The sequence below is a fragment of the Tripterygium wilfordii genome, chromosome 15 (assembly GCF_013401445.1).
Source record: "Tripterygium wilfordii isolate XIE 37 chromosome 15, ASM1340144v1, whole genome shotgun sequence".
In the NCBI taxonomy this organism is placed as follows: Eukaryota; Viridiplantae; Streptophyta; class Magnoliopsida; order Celastrales; family Celastraceae; genus Tripterygium; species Tripterygium wilfordii.
In genome coordinates, this window is record NC_052246.1 from 1,827,278 (window position 1) to 1,853,545 (window position 26,268).

At 36.7% G+C, this 26,268-nt stretch overlaps 4 protein-coding genes across 7 annotated transcripts; 2 read left to right on the forward strand and 2 right to left on the reverse strand.

Moving 5' to 3' along the window:
- The first annotated feature begins 1,845 nt into the window (after positions 1-1,845).
- LOC120016625 (protein SPA1-RELATED 2-like) lies at positions 1,846-10,568 on the forward strand. 4 transcript variants are annotated; one of them, XR_005472011.1, is made up of 9 exons: positions 1,849-2,019; positions 2,596-4,111; positions 5,684-5,841; positions 6,842-7,679; positions 8,611-8,757; positions 9,130-9,447; positions 9,547-9,606; positions 9,813-10,257; positions 10,331-10,568. XR_005472011.1 is itself a non-coding variant. In XM_038869482.1 (8 exons), the coding sequence occupies exons 2-8, from the start codon at positions 2,618-2,620 to the stop codon at positions 10,002-10,004; spliced, it is 3,207 nt and encodes a 1,068-aa protein (XP_038725410.1). In that variant the 5' UTR covers positions 1,848-2,019; positions 2,616-2,617; the 3' UTR covers positions 10,005-10,568. The 4 variants fall into 4 exon arrangements, 3 of the variants coding, with proteins under 3 accessions (XP_038725411.1, XP_038725410.1, XP_038725408.1); XM_038869482.1 differs by having other exon boundaries at positions 1,848-2,019; positions 2,616-4,111; positions 9,813-10,568; XM_038869480.1 differs by having other exon boundaries at positions 9,813-10,568.
- Positions 10,569-10,703: 135 nt separating this feature from the next.
- Positions 10,704-11,513, forward strand: LOC120016626 (umecyanin-like). The gene is made up of 2 exons (XM_038869484.1): positions 10,704-11,142; positions 11,281-11,513. Exons 1-2 carry the CDS (start codon positions 10,872-10,874, stop codon positions 11,484-11,486), a joined length of 477 nt encoding a protein of 158 aa, XP_038725412.1. The 5' UTR covers positions 10,704-10,871; the 3' UTR covers positions 11,487-11,513.
- Positions 11,514-13,629: 2,116 nt separating this feature from the next.
- LOC120016009 (ethylene-responsive transcription factor CRF2-like) lies at positions 13,630-15,547 on the reverse strand. The gene has a single exon (XM_038868556.1). The coding sequence runs from the start codon at positions 14,850-14,852 to the stop codon at positions 13,878-13,880; it is 975 nt and encodes a 324-aa protein (XP_038724484.1). The 5' UTR covers positions 14,853-15,547; the 3' UTR covers positions 13,630-13,877.
- Positions 15,548-21,569: 6,022 nt separating this feature from the next.
- Positions 21,570-25,722, reverse strand: LOC120016746 (ubiquitin-conjugating enzyme E2-17 kDa). The gene is made up of 5 exons (XM_038869655.1): positions 25,598-25,722; positions 25,384-25,467; positions 24,113-24,240; positions 22,577-22,681; positions 21,570-21,924 (listed from the first exon to the last, which is right to left on the reverse strand). The coding sequence occupies exons 2-5, from the start codon at positions 25,451-25,453 to the stop codon at positions 21,781-21,783; spliced, it is 447 nt and encodes a 148-aa protein (XP_038725583.1). The 5' UTR covers positions 25,454-25,467; positions 25,598-25,722; the 3' UTR covers positions 21,570-21,780.
- Positions 25,723-26,268: the final 546 nt, after the last annotated feature.

Here is a 26,268-nt window from a genome sequence, read left to right on the forward strand (position 1 = left end):
CATATCCAATCTGGATCATTATTGATCATATAGCCAAAACAGATTATATTATCATCAACAAACACAAAATATAATTTAGAAAAAAAAAACAAACAAGGAGATGAAACAGGGGATCAATCAATAAATAGTTCCTCTAGATTTCTTAGATTGGACAAGATTCCAGGATTAAAGAGACAAAATGGTGTTGGGTATTATTTATTAAATCCTAGTATAGTGACTAAGTCTGCGACTTTAAATTCCACGGTCATGCAGTTCAAAAATCTCTCCTGATCAAATTTTATGGACTCGAGAGATACTAAGTTTAACTTATTAAAACTCTTGTAATCACGCACCGGGCTTTGGCCTAATTTATCTTGTCATCAGGTGAGAAATTTTTATGCACACCGGTCGAATGACTTGAGTTTAGGTATTTATCGAATGTTCAAAAGACAAACTTGTACATGTGGTTCAAAATTTCCAAACCTAACTTATTAGAAAAAAGAAACATAATAGTAGTACGTGTTAAGACATGAAGGATTTGTTGTCGCTTATCATATGATAATTATAAAAATTTCCAGCTAAGCTATACTTGGACATAAACAATCCCTCATGATGTTAATGATAATAGTCAAGGCTTAATATATTCCTCCAGGCTTCAAGTACGATGTTGATGTAATTAGTGAATTAATTTACCTAATCAGACCCGTAGTTTGTTGGGTTGGGTATATGAATACCTTTTTTATAAATAAAATTTCAATTTCATTACTTAGAATATTACACCAATAAATAATTAACTGGTGAGAAGCGTTATTATCATCTTCAAAATATCGTGTTTGGTGGGCTCACGTGGCAGCGTAAGACCCAATAATCAAGTCCACCGTCTGCCCACGTGACTCTACAATAATCTGCTGCTTTGCGAATCCATTACCCTTTGATGTTGAACCAACATCAACCTTTCATTGTTGTTGCGGTTTGGCGACGTGGCATGTGGACTTCCTTAAATAATGAATCTTCTCCGTTTAAAAAAAACCTTCACCATGCATAAAACATATATGCTAGGGGCAGGGCAGACCTGGCCTCCCCAACGTACGAGGTAGGGAAAAAAATTTGTGAATGTGTATTGTTGCATATATATGTACATTTGTCGACGTGGAGTCACTTGGATGCCAAGGCTGACTTGGTACGAGCGGATTAGGCGTACGTACTCAATTCGATTACGTACTTGAGATAATATTTACATTGAACTATGACATATATGGAACGTACCACTATCTCCAAAGTTTACCACGTAGGATGGATTGACTCTTGATTGAGTTATCCGTCAAACAAAATAAAAAAAGAGAGTATATATCTACATTTAATTATTAAAAAAAGATATTGAGTAAATCTGATGAAAATTGAAGCTTGTTTAAATGGGGAAGAAAGAGCATTTAATAATAATAAACCACTAAAATTGCATTGATGGTGATATTAACACTTTTAATGGCGCAAGACTTGTCCTGTTTGGGAAAATACCACACCGACTGGCAACAACAGTTGTCCTGTTTTGGAAATGTTAACATGTGTCAGCTTTATCTTCTTCAAAATTCAAATTCGTTTTAAGATAAGATAATTACACATTAACCAAATTCTAATCAACCTCTCATGAAACCGTGTAGTTATAAATTTTTAATTTGTATTCAAAAGCCATTTATATTTTTATTTACGTAATTTAATTTTAAAAATATCTAAAAATTTCACGCTAAGGCGTCAAGAAATTCATGGATAAAATCATAAAACACAAATTGTTATTTCATTTAATAATTAGGAAAAAAATAAGAAAAGTAAAAAAAATAATCGTTCTATCTGAAAAACAAAATTTGTAGATGAGAGAGTTCAAAGCGAGAAGATATTAATACCTCCTTCTTCTTTCAGTCCTCTCTCTCTCTCTCTCTAGGGTTTTCGAGATCAAGAGAATTGCCCATTTTGCCCCTCCTCTTGAAGGATTTGAACTCTACCCTTGTGTTGCTAACTGCTGCGTTTAGCTTCCAATTTCGTTCGGTATGCGTTTTAATTTGAATTATTATTATTATTTGTTCTGCATTTATTTCTTATTTGACAACCCCGAAGTAAAAGCAGAGAGAATTTCGAGTATTGTCATTTTGGTTTTGAAGTATGTGAAACGAGTAGATATTCTCGTCTGATTCTAATGTAGATGCTGCATGCAGGCTTAAGAGGTTGTAAAGGCTAATTTTCCTGTCTTTTGTTGCATTTTCTTAGCTGCCAAACGGAACATTATTTGTTTCTATACTTGCTTATACTTTGTTGTAGTGTTCAGTGGGTGATTTTGCTTCTGTTGGAAAGTTTTTGATAGTGAATGGATTTTCTTTGGGAGTTGATTAGTTTTATCTAATATTTTCCTTTCTTTCTAGCAAGCAGTGCCATGTGATCAATTTTCTTTCTTGATATATCTTTATTGTTTGATCGTGGTACTGCTATAAACATTGCCAAATCAGTCTCCTTCATTGTTGAAAGGCAATGGCATTGCTTTTCTAATCATTTTGGTTTTATGTTTATATTTTTAGTAGCTGTTGCCTTTTTTTTTTTTTTGAAATGAGTTCAATTTTATTGTGATAGATGGATGCTTAATTGTGAAGGTATGGATGAAGGACTGGTGGATGAAGTGGCTCCAGTTGATGTAGCTGAAGTGGCTCACATCCATACCAAAGAGAGTAACTATCCATTGATATCGGAAAATTGCGATATAGTGGAACCCCAGGATTTACTCATACACAGGGAGAATGATTATACTGAAAGTTCGTTCGATGTACTTGCAAATATCTTAGAGGGTGAAGATGTAGATGGTAGAGTAGATTATGTCAATGCATCTAAAGGCCGATGTGCCAGTCCTCGTTACATGGATGATGCTGGTAACATGGTTGAGGAGTTGATGGTGAGAGATGACAGTACTTCAAACTTAGCTGTAGTGGGTACATCAAACAATAGGGAAAAACTGCAGACTAGGCAAAATCGGTGGCAGAATCTGTATCAACTGGCTGGAGGGTCAGGAAGTGCAAGTTCGCGTGGCAATTCTATACAAAGGGATGATGGTCAGGCAATGCCAAGCAGTCAGGAGGATGTAGGTTGCTCATCTTTTTCAGAGTATTTGGTAAAAAAACCACCAAGTGATTGTCGCAATGCAGTCATGGAACGGACTGATCCTGAAAATAAAGGGGTCATAAGCGGTTTGCCTTCTCATGGAGGTATCCGCACAAAGATTCTATCGAAATCTGGTTTTTCTCAGTTTTTTGTCAAAAATACATTGAACGGCAAGGGTATCATTTGTAGTGGCCCACCTCAAAATTATACTAGAATTGTGCCTAAAGAGCAGAATAATGCCAAGGCTGCTGTTTGTAGTGTGGTGGCTCCAAGTGCTTCAATGGATTTGAATGCCCAAAATAGGATACCATATTCCTGTTATACTCGAGCCGTGCCTGGCGGTTCTACGCATAATGGAGTGAATTTAAGAGAGTGGCTTAATGCGCGCCATGAGGTGAATAAGACTGAGAGCTTGAATATATTTAGACAGGTTCTGGATCTGGTGGATCACTTTCACTTGCAAGAGGTTGCGTTGCTTGAGTTACAGCCATCTTCTTTTAAGTTGTTTCAATCAAATCAGGTTAAGTACCTTGGATCCACTCTACAGGGAGAAATGTCAGAAAGTGCTACTGATCCAGAAAATCCTTTCCTTGGAAATTGTTTGATTAAGAGAAGGACACTTGATCAGGGAATGTTCCCCTCTGTTGGTCTATGTGCAAAAAAACAAAAGTTTAGTGAGAACAGGAACCTTAGTACATGGCGACCTTATTGTCCTTCAAAATATGACTTCAAACTCGAAACTGCTAATGACAATGAGAGCAAAGTAGCTGATGCACAAAATTCTCGGGATGAATATGACCAAAGTCACCATATTTTTGAATCTGGGATTCAGAGAAAGTCAAGTGGGCCTCTTGCACCAAGTACAGCTCTGCTACAGTCTGCATCTATAGGTCTCCAGCTGGAAGAGAAGTGGTATAAGAGTCCTGAGGAGCTCACCGAGGGAGTCTGCACAATTTCATCGAATATTTATAGCCTCGGAGTTCTTTTCTTTGAGGTGAGGAGATACGTACTCTGTTGCTGTGATTTTCACCAACATGGGCTGCATAATACTGTTTTTATCAAATGTTCTAGGGATGTTTACAGTAAACTTCTATTTTCTTATAGGCAAGTTTTGACATGGGGGCAGGGGAATTGAAGTCATAGAGGTAGGTGTTCAACCACTTGGGCTACTGGTGAACTCCACAATAAAATTTCTATTTAGATTACCAAAAATGGGACTTTTTTTAAAAAAAAAACCTTTTATTCTTTAATGGGGATGGGGATTCAAACCCTACCTTTTATGGTAGGTTTGTGAGGAGTAATAGCTAACTTCTTATAAGTTCTTTCCTGCATTAATGTTCTTAATGAATAGCATATTGAGTAAGGCACCATTTCGATGATTCAAAAACCTTGTCTATGGAGAGAATATTCTTTTCCTAGTTGATGTCCATCTGGTTTAGTTTCTACTTTCTACAGGCTACAGACGTATTCCTGCAGTGTGCGTTTATTGGTTTTATTATAGTAAGTATGTCCAGTGTCGAAGGGTTGGAGTTAGGTCCTCGTGGGATGGTGGTCGGAAAAACTATTAATGAACAATGGAATGGAAAAAAGTCTTATCTATAACCTAGTGCTCTTCCTCAGGAAATGACTATGGATTGTTCTTTACAGTTTCTCGGTATGTCATCATACTATTGTCCCAGGATTTGAGATACTATTGAATATTTAAAAATCAACAGGGCTTGCACTCCAAAGAAGCAACAGTAGAAAGTTTCTCAATCACAGTATAATTTACTATATGAGTGACCTTCCGTAATTTCATATATGAATTTTGAGAGGCAGATAAACATTAGAATTTAGATGAACCTTGAATATCTTTTTTTAGTTTGACTAATCACTTGAACTTTTTATACAAATCTTAATCAAATTGAATCTCATTTTCAGTAGGAATTGCAATTTAAAGTTCCTTGTTTCACTGAGCTATTCTCCAAGTAGCATGACACTGTCATTACTTTCTTCCACTCTAACTCGATTCCTTCATTCATCTGCACAGTTAACGTGCCTATGCCAGATGTTTTCCTCTTTCTTGGAGTTTCATCATCCTTAAGATTTTTTGGCCTTCTTCATAACGATCCCTTCTCCTGGATAACATCTCCCTGGCTCGTCAGTATTTTTGGTTACCTATAACTCTTTGTAACTTCTTTCGCATTGTCCATCTTTGTTGCTACCTTAAAAATTTGGCAGAAACTAGCATATTGCTTGTTCAGTTGTTATCTGTATTGATACTCAGCCATCTCAATGTGTTTTCGCGGAAAAGTTTCTGCAAAGAAAATCCCATACATATTTTTTTTTTCTTCTTAATTCACATAAAACTTACAAGTTACAAACAATGTCACGTCTGTTCTCATGGCTCTCAAGACTACGAATTTAGTTTTCTTATGTGAGACAATCATTTGACTTCAGATTATATGTTAGGTGGAACCATTAGCTATTGTTTAAGCTAATGTTTCTTTTCCTCTGTACTTTGTGGCTTTTACCGTAGGCTTTCGATAACTAGGTTTACTGGATTGATTTTGGCTGTTTCTTTCAGTTACTTGGTCGTTTTGACTCTGAAAGGGCGCATGATGCAGCAATGATGGATCTGCGTCACAGGATTCTTCCACCTTGTTTCCTATCAGAAAATCCAAAGGAAGCTGGATTTTGTCTTTGGTTACTCTATCCTGATCCTCCGTCACGCCCAACAACTAGGTAACATAGAATTGTTATTAAAATCAAGATAATTTTTGGTATGTTTTGTATTTTGTATTTCTTTTGGTCAAAATCTATTCTCTCTTCCACAAAATTGTTCTTCTCATGAACACTGTTACAAATTCTGGCTCACTGAATACTCTCAACTCTCTCTTTGCCCCCAAACTGCCCAGTGGTGCCACGACAGGATTGCTGGGAAAAGCTTCTTCAGTCAGATGAATGATTCTGTAATCATCAATTTTTATATGGTTAAAAGGCCATTGTCAGTGTTGCAAACTCTCAGTGGTTGAAGAAGAAATTAGGCAATATTATGGAGATGTTTTGTTTTATTACTGATCAAATGTGATTAGATAAGAAGATTGACTGAAGGGGAGAATCAGGGTAGTTTCCATATGAGGTGGTGGATACATTCTCATGAGGGGAGCATTCTGTACTTATTGATGTTGGCTTTCACTTATTGATTGGAGAGAGAGAGAGAGAAAAAAAAGGAAAAATGTGTAGTCTGTATCTGACTTTTTTGGCGCTAGAAAAAAATATGTGTGGTGTTTTAACGGTCTCTGTTCGTCCTCCCTTATGTTGTATCTGGCGACTCTGGAGGCATGGTATTCAATGTTTCTCTCCTCTCTGCGAACAGTGAAAGACGTACTTGGCAAATAGTTAAAAAGAGGTGTTAATATAGAGAGTTGCATAGTTACAACTGCATTACACAAAGAGTTAATCCTTATCTTACACAGGTATCAAGGATCTGATATGTATTATGCAGGTCAATTAGAGTGATTTTTCCTGTGGGAAGTCTTAATTTGCACAAGCAGATACCTTCATTATGAATTTTCATTCTATTTTATCAATCATGTAATGGTTTTTATCGTTTCAATGCCTTTCTACAGTGTGTCCTTTAACTGGACATTTACCGTGTTTTGATTTATTTGATGCAAATCTCTGATGATTATCCATGAACTCATACTTAAGTTTCTGAGTTTGTTCTTTGATATCTGAACAGGGAAATTGTACAATCTCAAGTAATCAATGGATTGCACAATGTTTCTCTAGAGGAATTGTCATCGTCCATTGACCAAGATGATTCTGAATCAGAGCTATTATTGCATTTTCTTAATTCTTTGAAAGAGCATAAGGAGAAACATGTGGTGGAGTTGGTACAGGACATTAGGTGTGTACAAGCGGATATTGGAGAGATCGAGAGGAGGAACTGTACAAAGAGACCCTTGATTCATCCTTTCTTGAATAATGACTTGCTCACTACTAGGGATGCCTCATCCCTTCACACAGCCACTTCAAGTTCAGAAGCAATTTCTCGTTCAATACCTAAATCTAGTCCAAATGAAATGAGATGGGTGAGGAATATAAATCAGCTTGAGGGTGCTTATTTTTCCATGAGATCCAAAGTGCAGCACCCTGAGATAGATGGCAGCATTCGTCCAGATAGGGATTTATTAAGAAATCGTGAGAACTGGCATTCAGCAGGTGATGATGAAGTAAATCAGAATCCCACTGACCGCGTTGGAGCTTTCTTTGATGGTCTGTGCAAGTATGCTCATTTTAGTAAGTTTGAAGCATGTGGGCTACTAAGAACCGGGGATTTCAACAATTCTGCCAATGTAATTTGCTCTTTGAGTTTCGACCGGGATGAGGACTATCTTGCTGCAGCCGTAGTATCAAAGAAAATAAAGATTTTTGAGTTCAGTTCACTCTTGAATGATTCTGTTGATATTCATTATCCAGTAGCGGAGATGTCAAACAAATCAAGGCTCAGCTGCATCTGCTGGAACAACTATATCAAAAATTATCTGGCTTCAACTGACTATGATGGTGTGGTTAAGGTGTGAATATCTTGACTGTTTACGATAGGAAATTAATTATTAAATGATATGAATCCGTATCTGAAAGCCTATCATATCCATTGTATTGATGCTGAGTTTTCTGAATTAGATTCCAAGTACCTGGTGGATTTTACTGGATCCCTGATTCTCTCCTGCCTGGTCTTTTATCCTTCAACTTCCACAAATCTTCATCTGCATCAGTTGTCCATGCTTTTCTTTTGATATGTTGTAGGGTTATGCTATTAGTTTTTGAGGGAGGGGAGAATCAAACTTTGCACCTCGTGGGAGTTATAAGTAGCAGGCCACCACTAGGCCAACTCTTGCTCCTTAGCTGTTATTGTTACATGGCTATAGTTGAATGTCTAATCATAAACTGAAATGGGTTGTGTTTTCTATAGCTGTCAAAGTATATATTTCCATAGTTAATTGCCTAGATTTATGTCAAAGATTATGTACCATACTTAAAGGGCTTCTTCTATTCTGATGTGAATTAATCCTTTGTATTAAATTTAATTTTGTTGAAAACATTTTTAGAGAAATTTTGCAAGGTCTATGTGAATATATATGAGGTCTGTTTATGGTATAAGGGGGATATCTGGCATTTTCATATTTGGTGCTTTTGAATGCAATCTCTATTAAATGATTAACAGCCAATGATTTTTTTTTTTGGGGATATTATCTCTGTATATATGATTGTCTTATTTATCTAGTAGCATAATCAGTGTAATTTATTTCTGAGTAGTGTTACTTTCTTGTTTCCCTGATTGTGTGGGTACATGCATGTAATACCTCTTGCTCGGATATATGCTCTTCAGGTATTTAAGATTTTTATACTGTTGATGTTGCCTCTTTTATTTGTAAAACGTAAATTTCTGATATTGAATAGATTATCGCATTTGCTCTTGACATGATTTCCTCTGATGGACTTCAGATATGGGATGTGAGTACTGGACAGGGGGTTTTTCAATATGGTGAGCACGATAAGAGGGCCTGGTCTGTTGACTTTTCTCAAGTACATCCCACAAAGCTAGCCAGTGGAAGTGACGATTGTTCTGTTAAGCTGTGGAGCATTACTGAGGCATGTCCTCTGATATTCCCCCCTTAAATGTGACTCACTAACTTGATAGCTCATGAATCAGAGTTATAATTAGATTTGCTCTCCCTCTGTGTGTGTATGTGTGTTTCGATAAGTTTCTGAAATATACATGGGCCATTCATGAGCTTCTTCATCATGGAGCATCTGTTCCTTTTAACATTTTTAATATTTTTTACAAAATAGATTTTCCGAGAAACAAAAATGTAAATGCCAAAAAAAAGGTGATGTCCTTTAATTAATCATGCTACTTGAGGAATCCTCAGGAGCCAACTGAATTAATCATCTTATAAACAAATGAGATAGATATTTGTTACAATTTGCTTATAACCCAATGCTTTATCTTCACTCATGCAGAAAAACTGTTTGCGCACAATTAGGAACATTGCAAACATCTGCTGTGTCCAGTTCTCTGGACACTCCACTAATTTACTGGCCTTTGGGTCTGCGGATTACAGAACCTACTGCTACGATCTTCGGAATGCCAGAGTCCCTTGGTGTGTGTTAACTGGCCATGCCAAAGCTGTGAGTTATGTCAAATTCCTGGATTCTGAAACTCTTGTGACCGCATCCACTGACAATACACTAAAAATTTGGGACCTCAACAAAACAAGCTCTAGTGGCTTGTCCCCTGATGCTTGCAGCTTAACACTTAGAGGGCACACTAATGAGAAGGTTATAGTTACATTTCTGGCTTTAGATCATCTTCTCAAACTGATCCATCTGTTGCTTTTTTATTCTGTTGGTCTGATTATGCTTATGTTGCTTTCTCAGAACTTTGTTGGTTTGTCCATCTCCAATGGTTATATAGCTTGTGGTTCAGAAACAAATGAGGTAATAACACAACTTCCTCATGTTACACAATGAGTGTTTTGTGTAGTTGATTAAAAATGAGTTACGTATTTTCATTGAGCGGGGGAGAAGGAAAAATATATAGCCAAAACAGAGGAAATTTCTGACATCAGATGTGCAATGTCATTTTTACTGAGGGACAACCGGACAAGCAATTTCTCTAACTTTTGAAGTTGTATTCTCTTCAGGTTTATGCTTACTATAGATCCGTAGCTATGCCCATCACTTCCCACAAGTTTGGTTCTATTGATCCTAAATCTGGGAAAGAGACGGATGATGATAATGGGCAGTTTGTGTCAAGTGTCGGATGGAGAGGGAAATCAGACATGATTGTTGCTGCCAACTCAAGTGGTTGTATCAAGGTGTTGCGAATGGTTTGAGGGTAAAATTTTTAACGGATGAAGAAATTGCTCACTTCTTGTTTCCTCCAGGGGGGCCATTTCTAAGCGATGCTTTGAGCAACTCTGAATCTTGTGGCACCTGGGCATTCTAGCTACATCTGCAATGCTGGTGACATGGTTCTTGCTCTGGATACACACTCAGAGGATAATAGGGATGTGTACCAAAATAGACACATTACCCCTTAATTGAAGGGCATCGATACTAGTTTAAGCAAAAAGGGTTTCCATCCAGGTATCATAATTCTTGCAACTTGACGTACCGATGCATGTCCTAGTTTTGCATGCTCATAACAAATGCAGTGCAGTTTCCCAGGACTTGTGTTGATTAATAGTGAGGCAGCTCAAGGCATTATTGTGGCTTCTGACCATATCCGAGTCCAATTGTAAGTTACACCCATTTTTCATCCTTCAAGTTCCAAAGAATGGCTATTGTAAAGTTTCCAAAACTCCAAATGTATAGGGTCAATTTTCTTTTGGAAGATTATACAAATTCTTGTCCTGTAAGTATAATCCTTTATCTTTCAGTAGACTGGCATTTGTAAAGTAATATGTTCTCTTTTCTTTTTTTTTCCTTGATAGGCAAAACAGCAAGAAATATGTTCATTGTCACTAGATGGGCAAGATTAAGATTATTTTTGCTTACTGTGTCCAAGAAATTCCCAATTTATGTATAGGTCATGCCAACAAGCACAAAACCTATACATACATATTATATATTTGTAGAGACCAGTTTTTATGCACCTAAATTTAGAAGGAAGGTGCAAAATCATTTCCCATTAATAACAAAAACGGTTAGTTGACATAGTCAAGCCCCTCCAATACCAAACCAATACAAAAGGCCCTCGCATGATCGCTAACCAAAATGAACCAAACCCATCTTCTTTTCTTTGTGGCTCTCCAGGTTTAGAGAAAGAACAGAAAGAGACAAAAGGTGTAGAGATGGCAAAGGTACCCTTTACTTTGTTAGCCTTGGCAACAATTGCTTGCTTCATGGTTGGAACAGCAGTTGCAGAAACTCACGTTGTTGGAGGAGATTTTGGTTGGTTTGTGCCCCCAACTAAAACTTTTTATGAGGATTGGGCTAAGGGTAGGACCTTCAAAGTTGGTGACAAACTCAGTAAGTTCAATGCCCTTTTCTTGTCCTCGTACGTTTCTTTCCAATTAACACATTTTCTTTTGGGTTTTGATGTTTCCATATGATTAGTTTATTGGGTTGAATTGAGAATTTAACAAATAAGGAATGACGCGGATGCAGGTTTCCCACACAGGACGGGTGCAAACAATGTGGCAGAGGTTAGCAAGAGCGACTACGAGAATTGCTCGCAAACTGGAACCATCCGCATGCACGCTCAACGTAATGCCCTAATTGATCTGAAAATTCCTGGGGATTACTACTTCTATAGTGGTATTGGGTTGCACTGTGAGGTTGGCCAAAGACTCCACATTACTGTCTCTAATTGAGATTAACCAAAATTTTACTTGTTTTATTGGGTATGATTTCTTTCTGATTTTTTTTGGGGGGGGGGGGAATAAATGACCAGTTTGATCATATCATGTACTACCTACCTTTCATCACAAATAATGTTACAAATCTGATTACAAATTTATCTCAGTTTATGGGCTGAAATACATTGGATCAGGCCCATAGGCCCCTCTCTCTCTATATTTTATATATATATATATATATATGATTTCTCACATAAAGTCTAATGTAATATATATATATATATAGTTATAAATACATTTATATCAAGACGACAATTCATGAGGTGCAGACATTTTGTATTGTGGGCAATGAATCTGGCTGTTGATGCGTGAACTTGGCACCTAATACTGGGTCCTACTTGCCTTGTATTCAACTCTCATCACATCATTGCATTTGCATACCCCCCACAATACACTGAACTCTCCTCTCTGTGCTCAGTCTCAATTGTGTTAAACCGCTAAAGGCTGTTTTATTGTTGTAATATGCAAGACACATAGGTTGTTTAATTTGGTGGGTGATTCCATATATATATATATTTGTGAAAAATACAATTAAAATTGGCATGGAACTGGTTTGAATTTTGAAAGACTACTAAATGACAGCAGGAGGAGTGCATTTAAAACCTACTTATAAATCATGCAATTCACATGACTAGCAGTAATTAATACCAAGACACACAACAGTTTCTGTCCTTATACATCCAATTGTCCTAATAAATGTGAAAGATGAGAGGAAAATCCCAGTCGTCCAGTTGGGTTTTATATCCTCCCAAATCTACCAGAAAGCGACTTCTCTGTAGCCGCCCTTTAGCACTACCAGGGAGACATATATATACATGTATATATACACACACACACAACAGGGAAAAGGAGATATGGGACAGATTGGATTGGGTATGGTCAGGTGTGTGAGACAGTCCAGTGAGTGAGTTTGTGAACATATTGGGGATATGACAAAAAGGTGTGTAATAAGGTGGGGATGAGGTATGTGAGCTAATTATTTTTGGGGTTATAAGGCCATAAAATCAGAGAAAGTGACCAAAATTCTGGTGCCTTCCTCTGTCTCTGCAACTCCAGCAAAGTAAAGGGACCACTACTCTTGCAATTTCCATTGTCTTTCAAGTGTCTACAGTCACTTCAAACGTACTCAGTTCGATTCCTACTGAGAGTATTAATACCCTTATGATTACACGCTGAGTTTTAGTCCAATTTTCCTTATTGTCAGTTGAAATTTTTGTGAACGTAAATCTGACGGTCTAAATTTAGACACATATTATGGCAAATTCAATATGGTGTAGTTCGATTAAGGGAAGAAAAAAAAAATCCTTATTTTAAATTTTGATATGTAACAGTAACCAATGAACTAAACCTACACTGTTGTGATCTTCAATTTCTTCCTAGGTTAGTTACATTAAACTTACGGCACACAAAAAGGCCTAGGGTCCATGTAACGTAAGGACCACGTAGGGTTGACATAGTGCCCAATATTTGATATCCTAAAGTATCACCAACTTGACCAAAATGTACCCAGAAGGGGGGGGGGGAGCCTATTGTATGTATGCCCCAAAGGCCAAAGCAGCCTCTCCATATCATGATCATTACGCATTCTAGATCACTCTAAATCTTCTCAGACAATATAATTGCCTTTTATTCATTTTTTCTCTCCAATGTGGAATGCCCACTTGTGTTCTACAAATTTGTCCCATTTCATTCTGCAATCCCATCATGTATGTTTCTATACCGTTCACTTACATAGTTACATAACTTACATTACTATAAGATTATGTTTGGTTGGTGCTTTGATCAATAAATGGTTTATTACCACTCCTATATTTGGTTGATTTTGGAAGCATTGAAGACCGTAGGATTGGTCATCCTCTTGTTGGTGGTAATGATCATTCTCATCTCCCCTATGATCGAATTGTCATTCCCATGAAAATGGAAATGGAAATGGAAATGGTCAACTATTGCATTTTTACTATTATACTCCATTAATAAAACATATTTTTAAAACAAAAGGGTATTATATGGTGTTGATAAATGCAGCTTTGTTAGGACTGTTGTTTCTATATTTCCTTAACAATGTCAAAGATTTCATTTTTAATCTCGCACGTGCACCTTAAATTAAATAACTTTTTATAAATTCATGATAACCAGAAAGAGCTTACACACAAGAAGACATCTCCATCACCACCGTTACTGTGACAGAGATTCTTTTCATTACTGATATTTATAATTACTTAATAAATAATAAACCATAAATCAAAATTTTAATAAAAGAGGCAGCCGATATATGCGTTCTTCCTGCCAATACAAAATTTTGCCTCAAGAGAAGGGCAATAATGGCAATACAAGAATGATGAAGCTTCACATTGCAACCAGAGGATCCGACCCGAACAAATCACCTATATCTTGGAAATGGTCCTCCACGTGCCAGTTTGAGAACCCGAATCCGAAATCCATACACGAATTCAGGAATGTGTCGCCGAAATCGTCGATCCAATACCCGGTTCTCAGGCTTGCTTCTCCGACAATGTCCGGCACGGAACTCTGAAAATCGAACATCTCCTTTGGAAACAGAGTACCTCCAGATGATGAAGAGTCCGAGAAATTTCTCGACATACTCGACTCTTCGCGGAGTTCACCTACCGCTTCTGGGCCTTCTTTGCTTGAAATCATACTATGCGTCTCGGCCTCCTCGTTTGAAGAAGGAGATGGGCACCGTAACACAGAGGTCGGAGATGAGATATTATTGTTCAGAGGCTCTTCGCCGGAGTTGTAGCCGCAAGATAAAGCCGGTTTGCTTTCCGGTTGGGGTTTTGAAGGCGGAGTGACGAAATTTGTGAGCGCGTCGGGTCCACGCAGCTGAATAGCCGCGTTGTCATAGACCATGGCAGCCTCCTCTGCAGTGTCATAGGTACCTAACCAGAGCCGTACACGTCGCAGAGGGTCTCTGATCTCCGCCGCCCATTTCCCCCATGGCCGCTGTCGTACCCCTCGAAACTTCTTCTCCGCCGTCGCCGGCCGGAGACTAATTACTGCTTTCCCGGCTGTAACAGACTTTTTCGCCTTTTTCCTGTTACTCCGTGACGACCTTCTCCAAACGCTGTCGTTTTGGCTCGCACTGGACTCTACCACAACCTCGTTCACAAACTTCTTCACTCTCTGTCTCCCATAAACCTCACCTTCCTCGTCACTTGAGGAATCGGTGGCATATGCATCTGTGACTGATATTCGAATGACTCTGGGTTTTGTCTCTTGACTCGGATTTGAAGGTCTAACTAGCTTGGTATGGCTGCGGTGTTCAGTGTATTTGATTGGAGGCATTATGCTTGGATTCATCGACAGAATAAATGGGTTATTTGCAGAATCACTTTGTAGGCATTGAAGAAGAAGAGCTTGAGCATGCGGAGCTAAAGACTATGAATGGAGGGGGGGCAAAAAGGGTCAGATTCGTTTGAGAGAATAAAGAGGGAAAGGATATAAAGAAAGGCTAGAAAGCTGTGAGTAAAACACGTTAAAGAGAAGCTTGAAACAGAGAGAAAAATTAAAATCTACCTACAAAGAGAGACTAAATAGTCTCTCAAAAAGTTATGGGAGGCCGAGAAATTTCAAGGAAAGTAACACAAAAAAAAAAAAAAAAAAAAAGGAGAGATAAAGAGTGGGAGTGGGAGTGGAAATGTCACCGAGAGAATGTTGAATGGTGTGGGTAGTAGTATTAAACACAGGAGAGACCAAGACCCAGAACAAAAAAAGGGGAAATTTTTCAAAGAAAGTCACAGAGAGGGAAAGAAAAAGTGCAAGTCCTGTACCCAAAGCTTTCCGGTAAAGGAAAGAAAATCAAAGTGACTCGAATCACCCTCCAACCCTCGAGGCCTCAACCCAGTTTTTTGTTGTTTGCTATTCTTCTCCAAATACAAAAAAGAAAATGAGAAGATTCAAATGGGGGAGGGAGAGAATCAGAGGAAGAGCAATTTGAGAGATACTGGAGACGACTGACTTTGGAGAGATAAGATTGCCCACAATACACGCCCAAGAAGCCGTGAATCGGGGTGGAAACCTTGCTGTTTTATAGGATCCAAAAACAGCCGTAATCAGTAAAAATCTAAAAATTTCAGAACTTTTTTTTTTATTCTTAATAAATTAGTTTTATTTTTATTAATTGACGGTTCGGGTCGTATTGAGAATCACTAAATGGACGGTCAGATTTCCGGCAAGAAATTGGGGGATATTTTAACGAGGCGCCGCATGTGGTGGGTGTCTGTGATTCAAACACGTGGCTAGGTGGGCCCGATAAAAGAGGTTCTTAATCTTAACGAATGGACTGGAGGCTGACTCGGCAAAAGATTTCTTCTAGGGAGTCGGGATTCCAGGAGGTCACGTGAGACGGCACACTTTTAGTTTTGGTCCACTCCCTGCTTTGACTAACAATTACCATCTTAAACTGCAGTTAATGAGATTTTCGTACAAGGGCGTTATGGTCATTTAAAACTAATACCAAAACCGTTAAAAAAAAAAAAAAACACTCTGGTTTTTACCATTTTACAGCTGGAGCTAAAACGTGGGGTGGCAGCGACCTTGAATGTGGAGCCGTAGGAGCGTTTTTCTATTTAGCCGTACGTGGTTGGTTTATTACCGTTTAAGGGTTTTTTTAAAACGGGTCAAACTTGTCGGGCCAAACACGTGGCTTAGAATGATTGGTCTGTCGTAGGAACCCTTTTTGTCAAAGCGGTGACGCTACAGCTTTCTCCCTACTTATGAAAAAGGACCATTAAGGAAATCACCTGATAGCACGAAATGGTAATTAATTAGGTTTTATAACTCAGTTTAAAAAACTAGCATGAAATTCGTAAAACATAAGTAATTAAATCAGTAATTGAATTTGTGGAGGCATATATCTACCATTTGTTTAAAATTTTAGAGTCTGTAATTTGAATTCAATGATTTGAGATATGCGTCACATCACACCTTTTTTTTATTTTAAAAATTTGTCTGACTTTTTTTCACCATTAGATGTAAATTGTAGACTCTAGAGAATTACAAAACCCCCAAATCATGAGAGGAAGGGAGGTGGGTTTATAGAAATATAGTCTGAAACAAAACTAGTGATTGTGGCAATTAACTTGTTTGTTTGTGATGGGTAGTAAATTAATGTGAAAGTAGGTCCTTAGTTGAAAGAAGAACAAATGTCTTGAAATAAATAATAATATTATTGGTCAAAGAGTTAATAGCTATTTTGATGATGTTGGGTTCTTGTGTGTGTTTGTGTGCGTGACATCTCCCCTTTAGCAGAAGATGACAATTACTTTCATGGGTTTAATTTGTAACCATTAGCAGCTACAAATTCATTATTCATTTTCATTACGTCAAAACAATATATACACAGCAGAGAGAGAGAGAGAGAGTGTGGGGCTGCAGAATTAGCTCCATTATATATCAAGTGTGTGTATATATATATAAGCAGAGAAATGTTTATTACAAGGTAAGGGGACGGGGGACTCGAACTCAAAACCTCTATGAGATATTACAGACATGAGTGACATGTAAAGTTAGCTGGCTGAGGCTCACATTTTTTAAAAAAAAAAAAAAATTCCACTTGTGAGACTGAAAGTGACGTTTCTGCCCCTTCTTTTCTTTCACCATGATTTTTTTGCTAACAATAGAAAAAAATATCAATACGGTTAGATTCAGCTTGGATTTAAGCTATATATATATATATATATATGCATCATATTGTTGATATAAGATCAGTAATATTAGGATGTTTCGTAATTCTGCCACAATACTACTAGCAATGGCGGAAGTTATCTGAAAATGAATCATTTTACTTATCCCAAAGACCACCGGAACTGCATAAAGTGTCAGAAAATTATACAGCATCATAGTTACGCGGTTAGTTTATATATAAAAAAAAAAAAGAATTTGGACCAACCCGAAAAGAGAAGCGGACATGATTGGACAGCACTTGAAACAAAGAAGCCGTCCATTGGCTGTCCATTTTTATTCGCAAATTTGTTTTGTTTGATGTTGTTTGTTCATGCATGGTAGACACACCTAGGCCAGGTTAATTACCTTGTAAAGGTCAGGGGAGGCGTGCAACTTGCTATTTCTTCCTCTTGTTTCTTTCCAGTTAGGAAAGAAGATAATAATTTTTCTTCAAATTTTTTTTGGATTTTTCTTTTACGAGGAAGAAGAATGAGTGTCTTTTCACGTATGTAAATTCTAGATACTTGGATCGACTCACTCTCTTGAAACAAGTTAACAAGTCCCAAAGTGCTTAGCCTAGCTAAATCTACTAAGCCTTTACATCTCAATTATTTTCATTTTAATTAATGATACCCTATAGAGATAGTGTCAAGTTTAACTGAAAATAATTATCTTTGGTTTGGTTAGATATGGAACCAATTGGTAGTAGATTTGGGTTCAAAGTACATAATTTGGCTTGATTACAAAGAAAAGGGAGAGAATATGTTTGTGTTTGTTAGGTTCTATTTGGCTCATGCAGCAACTTTTTATGTCCAAACTTTGAAAGCTCACATCAACTAAGAAGAAGAAGAAGAAAACAACAAATTTTTTGGGTGTCAATTGCATGAATGATTGGTTGGTGAGTTCTCACAATCACTTGTGGTTCGACATCTATTCTGTTGACCAACAAATCAAAGAAAAGGATGCAATTGTCTTCAATCATTTGCCGTTTTGTTCTACATCGAATTTGGATTATTTATCAACAATTAGTGTTTAGACACATACACAATATATATATATATATATATATATATAGAGAGAGAGAGAGAGAGAGAGTAGTGCTAGATAGCCCATATAGTGATAGCTCATGGGAGCTCAAGTATCTTAAACGAAATTTTAAAACGTTTTAACTCTCAAAATACATGTTAAATTTTTTTAAAAAATTACATATTCAGAATCAGCGCATAAAACTCTTTCTAACGAACTCCATTGTCGATGGGTTTTATCGGATAAATCTTAATTCCATTATTTTTTTCAATGGATTTTCTAAATTTCATTGTTTTTTTAAATAAAATTTAAAAAACAAATGAATCTAGAGCTAAGACAATGAATTCTAAACTGTGTTTTTAAAAATAATAGAATCTATATTAAAATAATAAATTTTGGATAATGAATTATGGGATAAAAGAGTGTAAATAAAACTATTTAATTGATTAAATCAATCGAATAAACCTGTTAGGCTCCCATGGGCTACCAAACAGATGAACTACATGTCATTTTTAGATATACATACATACACCTTTTCCTTTTATTTTTCTTCTTTCATCTAGAGAAGATATTCAATGGTCCTGGTACACTTAGTCATACGCTAATGCAATGTAATAGAACAAATACACTTAGTAAACGTGCTATCATAAGATTAATTAGGGCAGACAAATATACAAACATGGAAAATTTTATTACCATGTTAGAATATCGACAAATTAATGCTCAAATAGATTGTTTTAACTCCTTTGTGTTTGTTTTTTTCCCTTTCAAAAAAACTCCTTTGTTTTTACCTCCATAAGGGTGGAGATTACAAAGAAAAAACACCTTGAGATTAGGATTAAATACAGCATTTAATTAATAGTTAAATTATGTATATGTCACACTAAGACCAAGACAATATTGACATTAGGAATCAATATTTGAAGTCTATCAAATTGTCATGAACTCATTGAGAATAGTGTTATGAGAGTAATATATAGATCCGATGTATAATTAAACATCTTTAATTATGATAAGCAAAGACAAAAATAAATAAATAAATAATTGTTCAAAATTTCTTGGACACCAAACCCACTTGAAAACAAACAAGCCGTATGAACCATTGATAAAAGAACAAACGAAACAAGTACATTGGATTCGACAAATCAATGAAGGCTTCTTGGTCCCATTCATAACCTTGATGTTGTCAATTTCTTATTGGTTCTATTTTAAAATTTATTTAACTTATACTCCCTTAATTAATTATTATCTTAATTGGTAAGACCAGCTTGTGTACTTTAGTTGATACAAGTCAATGAATATATATATATATATAGGCAAGCATCATCCCCTAGACGTAAACTTTGAGCCACAAAATGGAGAGGGAAAGAAAATCATAATCTATTTGACTGTTTTGTTATTGGTTTGCTAGGGTCTTGCCACATCCCCTATGTCGCCAAACAAGTCAAGAAGCACTTGTAAACCACCCTTATGTCTAACGCAATCAGCTCAAGTAGCATAAAATTGTTCGTCTTGGATCAAGGCCTGTATGATTTTAAAATGCATGATGTTAGTTAAAGATAATTGTCCACTTATAGACCGTTTCAAGGACCCCGACCCAAACGATGTGAGACATTTGTTAAAAACCATCATGGTTGAAAACCAATGTTCACAGAGGCATCCACTCTATGGGGTGCTTTCACTAGGCTTACGAGATCCATAGGTAACCCTCTTCATAACGTCGTCTGGCCTAGTGCCATACTTGGATGTGGGGATGCTTAACTCAGCCTCGATCATACCTGTGCCAAACACCCACAAACACACAAGTGGGTTGACCTCTGATACCATTGACTTTAACAGCATGGGCCTCCCACCATCCCAATTATAGCTTAAAAGCCCAAAAGGATTCCTGGCCCATCCGGCCCAAATTTGCAATATTAATTTGTTGCTTCATTAATTATTTATGTATTAAAAAAGTATATATATTACGTTTGTTTTGTCTTGGGAAGATAAGTGAGTGGTGGGCTGAACCTTTTTCACCCACTTGATTTCACATTCATCTATATGATCTACAGTATATAACCCAAATCAAGACAATTATCATAAGTTGTGGTGACATGACATGACTTCCCTATTTGAAGGAATTTGTTAGTGCAAGTGCCACTTTTTTTTTTTTTTCCTCCTGTTTTTATAGAAGACTAATTTTGACCATCTATGGTCCAATATTAATAATATAAAGATTGCATAATTAGGAAGTGTTCAATGTATGAAAAACATGTACATCATGAATTATGATTAGAATTAAAGAAAGAATTAATGAAGAGATATTGTTTCATAATAGAATGATTGAACAAAAAGCAAACCTAACAAAAGATATGAACCCAATTCAAATCTATAATGGCCACGTTATCCACTTTGTGGAGATAGTTGAATGATTGTTACTCTCTTTTTTCTCATTAGAGAATAGAGACAAAAAGACTTCTCAAGTCAAGTACTTTAATTATGTGATTTAGACTGATAGAGAATGAAGATAAGAGCCTGATTTTTTGGGGGAGTCATAGAGCCTTTGCTTTATTTCAAAGATTTCAGCACGCATTAGAGCCTTGTTCCACGTGCAATTTAGAATGGAAAATACTAGGTTCTTCATCCAACTTATTTTGATTTGATAAAAAATATTTGAAGGCCTAATCATTTGACTTTCAAGTCCCCGAAACGTTTGTCTCGATTCAATACAATATCGAAAAATACATGTAGTCTAACAGTTTGATGGCATAAGAAAACCCAACAGATTGATTTATTTCATTGATTTAAGCAACGAAATAGCTTTACTTCACTTTTTTATCCCAAAATTCATTGTTTTAATGTAGATTTTATTATTTTCTTACTTCAAATATCTTTTATCAAATCAAAATAAGTTGGATGAAGAACCTAGTATTTCCATTCTAAATTGCACGAGGAACAAGGCTCTAATGCGTGCTGAAATCTTCAAAATAAAGCAAAGGCTCTATATGACTCCCCAAAAAATCAGGCTCTCATCTTCATTCTCTATCAGGCTAAATCACAAGGGGACAGACTGAGACAGGACAGGCCACTGCCATGAACTTGTAATGGTATCGGCACCTTCCGTTATTTGTTTTGGTCATGCCCATCTTAGGCTGCAATACGTCAATATCATCAACAACATGGTTTTGACCATCCACGTTCAAAAGGGAACAGACCTAGCCGCCTTCTAGAATCAAGCCTGTGCTCACCATAAACAAAATTCTGAGGTGTTATCACTAGTTTGACACAATGACTTCCGAGAAAGTCTTTCACTTCGATGCATTAATGAAAGGTAGGGAGGGTACGTTTTAAAGACATGAGGAGCAAACTTTATAAGACAATAAATTTCCATACAACCAACAAAAGCAGTAAATGTGTAACCAGGAGAGGCTCTCCCTTTTGGTCCACTTATAAAGGCGAGAAATCAAACTTTCTTCGTTTCATACATAATAATTTATAGACCAAAGTCGCAGGGAAAGAAGGAAGCCCTCCTATCACACATAACAGCAGCAGCACATTAACCCATAGCATACTTCTGGGTCCAGCTTCTTGCTGTTGTCTCGTACTTGCTCCTGTCAGTCTTGTACATGTGAGCAATCTCCGGCACCAAAGGATCATCAGGATTTGGGTCTGTCAACAACGAACATATTGAAAGCAGCACCTGATAGCAAACAAAGATCAACCTGTTACGAAAAGAAAAAAACTTTCCCACATATATTTGAACAAACTTTCATATATTTGCGAAAAAGTGTGTGAGAACAAAATCTCAAAGGCAGTTGAACTTTAAGAATGATAAATTTTCTAAGAGCTGCACATGCAAGTGAATAAGTTCATCAGCCTGTCAACTAAACAAACATTATTCCACAACTCATAAATATTACCAAAAAAAACATAAGAGGGAAAGGAAAAAAAAAACCATCGACCTAAATTTCAAAAAACGGAAGAAGTTCACCCACTTCTACACCAAATCATATGAAGTTCAAAGTGGATAAATTATATGTGTTCGACAAGCAATGACCAAAGTTTGAACACAAGTGCTCCACCATCCATTATTTCACCATTTCATGCATGCAAATTCCGAAGTATGTGTGTGTCTATATATGTATGTATGTATGTATGTATGTGTATATGTATGTATGTATGTATGTATGTGTATATGTATGTATGTATTTATGTGTATATGTATGTATGTATGTATGTATGTATGTATGTATGTATGTATGTATGTAGAAGAGTAGAGAGAAAGGGAGGGAGGGAGGGAGATTAAGTAGTTGCCGCACTTTGAAATGAAAGAATTATATAATTAAATCAACCTTGGAAATGGTGAGCGCAGGGCTCCACTGCTCCTTCAAAATATCAAGGCAAATGCTACCATTGCTGTTGATGTTTGGGTGAAAGACCTTGGTCCTAAATGCAACCTGCAGAGACCATACCAACAAAAAAATATTCATATATGCAAAATAAATGAGTAGTTGATATGAAATGCAGAAGTTCAGTCGCTCTGACCCATTGTAACACAGCAAGGTGAAGAATTTCGAATGATTGAATGCCAGAAAAAGGTGTTAATAGGTGGGTGATATTGGGGGTTGGAGGTGGGTGGGATTGAATGGGCTGTGAGAGGAGTTATATGTGGAGGTGGAGGGGGTAGGTGTTTGACATTGTTGGTTGTAGATGAGAAACTCAGAGAACTGATTTATGGTCTGATCAAGTGGAACCTCAAGCTGCCACTATTTCCTTAAAACTAAAGATCACACAACCCGACAAACCATCTGAACCACCTCCCCTGGCAACTGACCAAACAAAAGATGTCCACCTCTGTGATTGAGGCAAAACAGAAATTTTCCCAAACCAATGTAATAACAGACAAAAGCAAAGCTGCACATGCAATGACCATTGATGAGCTGCCATAGTAGTTGACAAATAACAAAAGAAATACTCTTACGAAAAGGTAAAGTAAAAGAGATTTGAGAGGGTATGTAGACTGCTTCACCATGCTAGGAACATCTTTCATAATAGCATTTCTTCTAATAGCAGTCAAGATATAATTCGGGCAGCATGGGTGTCAAATCTTCATGTATTGGAACATATCCTACCAAAAAACTACCACTAACATAACTTCAGCCAAACTACACGTATACGCTTAAACACCATACACACACATGAAGCAGAAAAAAAGAGAGACTACAACGGGAAACTATAGCTGATTCATTATTGTGTTCAACTTTTTTCTTTCACAACTTATTAGATAAAATTGCATGCAATGGGGTCAAGCATTTTGATCAAAGAATAAGCATACATGGAGCCAGAGCAACTCCTCAGACCAGTGGCAAAAAAGCCAAGTGAAAATTCGAATCACTCAACCAACTAATGTGATCCTTAACAACATTCAAATGAACACAGCTAATAATGCTCAAACAAGCATTCATTATGTCTTCAGAAAAAGGAGAAAGTAGTTCATTTCGACAGCAGCCACAAGTCACTAACTAATATGATCCTTAACAACACTTGGCAAAAACACAGATAACAATGCTCACTTGCAGTGTTTGTTATATCTACAAGAAAAGGAGAAAGTACTCCATTGGAAAGTGGCCAGAAGTCCAAGTCAGAATCACCTGTCTAAGGAATACACAAGTTTATAGATTGGTTAAGCTGTGAAACCAAAGGCTTAGATATGCAATGTAATGAAAGCACCCATATCATACATTAAGCCACAACTGAGGCTAAAATAAAACTTTAATGACAATGACCAAATAACACAACTGAGGAAGGCTGGCCATGTCTAAGAAAGAAGAGAATGCAATCGCCATCTATAACCAGGTTGTCAATTGAATAATTAAGTGTAGTATTACCTTTGGTGGCTTAAATGGATAGTCTGGAGGAAAGTGTATTGTGACCAGAAAAACTCCACCTGCGTATGGACTGTCAGGAGGACCCATAATTGTTGCTTGCCAATGGAACATGTCTTCAGCAACAGGGCCTAAAAATATCAACCAGCCAAAGACAATTGCATCAAATAAGTAAACTAGCATATGATTATTTCATAGGGCGAAAAGGTTAACATCAAGAAAGATGAAACATGCAATTATCAATGAAAAAACCACAAACCTAAATTGAAGTTACTAGAATGTTTCTCTACACAAGAGTTTATATTGAAGATTATTTATGTCTGCATATCTGTCTATCAAGCAGGGGCAAAGAAATTCACATGAACATGACATTACCAGTTCTAAGAATCAAAAAGCTATAGAAATTCTGAAGTCTAGACAAGCATGATCAAACAATCTCCAAAGAATGAATAAAAACAAGATTGCTAGAATCTAGGTAAGCTAGCCTTGCTTCTTTTTTTGTTTAGTGGGTGTTAAATATTGCTTCAAGGCACATGTTGGCTCATCTGGAAGGAAAGAAATGCTTGAATATTCGACGATAAAGAGAGCTCATTTGAGGAGTTTTTGAATAGATGGCTTGCCTTTCTTAAACTTTGGTTGAATGAAATTTGCTCTAATTTGTTCAATTGTATTAAAGCCACGTAATCCTAGCCGTTTCAGCTTTCTTTGGGTTGCACCCCCTTCGTGCTGTTAATAAAGTTTTTCCTTAAAAAAATATTGCACAGTTGCATACTTGTACTATGATTGTCCTATTTTTTTTTATTTTCTTTTTTTTGTACCTTGCTTCTAATTGCATCAGCCTCTAAAAAAAGTTCTCAGTAACACAATAAAATATCAATGAAGCACAATAGGATGATTGACAGTACTTATTAAGCACGAGACAGAACCCTACGAGTCAATCATTCACAAGCAATTCTTCCGCCACAAGATAAAAAGTTTTCAAAAAGAGGCAGTCACATAACCAAATAAAGACCACTAATGAAAAGCTCACTCAAACCAAAAAAAATCTCTAATTCCTAAATTCGATGGGGATAATACATGAAGAGCCAGAATTCATCGGGCACCAATAAAACAAAAACACAAAAACCACAGAACTTCCACCAAATCGTAAAACTAGATCTAACAACAATTAAACCCAAAACCTGCACAAAAAGTCTAAAAACGAAACCATAAACGAAAAACTACAGGATCAACAAAGGAGCAAAAAGACGGATCTGAATTGAAGATTCAAGAACCTGCGCTGCAAGAGGTAGGAGGATCCTTCTGGAGATCCTTGAGCTCCTTCAAGATCCGCTTCGATGCCATCACCACAAAAAACCCTAAGATTCCAAACACTAGATCTCAGACAAAAAGGAACCAAAATTCTAAAATCGAAAGCAACATATGATTGTTATTGCATATACATGTAGAGAGAGATACAGACAAGAGATAGAAAGAAAACGATTGAACCTGAGAGATCCTCCTGGTTATGATTAGCCGAGCAAGAGGGAGAATAGAAAGAAAAGCTACAAGGAAACGCAAATTAGGTTTATATATATAAATAAATCCTGACCGTCCAGGTTCGTCTATTCGCTGTTACTGCACTGGACGCCATCGACTCCTAATTGGCCCCTTAATCTCCTCATGTGGACCTCACGTTTTTTTATTACCGTTCGACGACGCTTTTTACCGGTTGATTCTTCATGTTTCTTTTCCTTTTTCATGACTTGCTCAATCGGTCACAACCAACATTTCCTTCTTGTTTTTTCCTTTTCTTTTATTTGAAAACTCATATAGTCCCAACCCTTGAAGTGCCTACAGTTCTTAAAAAATTACCCGAATAATCAAATCAAATGATTAAGTGGCCGAACAGTCAATTATTTGTAAAAAAAAATAATGAGAACCAATCAAATAACTGAAATAACCAATTGAAACTAATGATAACTGCTCGATCAATCGATTAAATTATTGTCAAAAAATTGAGAAAAAAAATTAAACGTTTACGTCACTAAAAGTGAATGTATATAAAATTCTTGGGACGTGTAAATATAAAAAATTACGTATCCTAGAAAAATATATGAAAATTCAATATATGGTAGGAACAGAAAAGTCATTATCTCTAGAGAATAAATAATCTTTCA

Bases quoted from the DNA above. Each gene is read 5' to 3' on its own strand.
- LOC120016625 (XM_038869480.1), top strand. From the start codon at position 2,600: ATGCTTAATTGTGAAGGTATGGATGAAGGACTGGTGGATGAAGTGGCT. The intron at 4,112-5,683 runs GTGAGGAGATAC...TGTTTCTTTCAG, and splicing joins TCGGAGTTCTTTTCTTTGAG to TTACTTGGTCGTTTTGACTC. The intron at 8,758-9,129 runs GCATGTCCTCTG...TCACTCATGCAG, and splicing joins AGCTGTGGAGCATTACTGAG to AAAAACTGTTTGCGCACAAT.
- LOC120016009 (XM_038868556.1), bottom strand. From the start codon at position 14,852: ATGAATCCAAGCATAATGCCTCCAATCAAATACACTGAACACCGCAGC.
- LOC120016626 (XM_038869484.1), top strand. From the start codon at position 10,872: ATGATCGCTAACCAAAATGAACCAAACCCATCTTCTTTTCTTTGTGGC. The intron at 11,143-11,280 runs GTAAGTTCAATG...ACGCGGATGCAG, and splicing joins CAAAGTTGGTGACAAACTCA to GTTTCCCACACAGGACGGGT.
- LOC120016746 (XM_038869655.1), bottom strand. From the start codon at position 25,453: ATGGCATCGAAGCGGATCTTGAAGGAGCTCAAGGATCTCCAGAAGGAT. The intron at 24,241-25,383 runs GTTCTTGAATCT...TGATATTTTTAG, and splicing joins TCCTACCTCTTGCAGCGCAG to GCCCTGTTGCTGAAGACATG. The intron at 21,925-22,576 runs GTTGATTTAATT...GTTTGCTATCAG, and splicing joins CTGCGCTCACCATTTCCAAG to GTGCTGCTTTCAATATGTTC.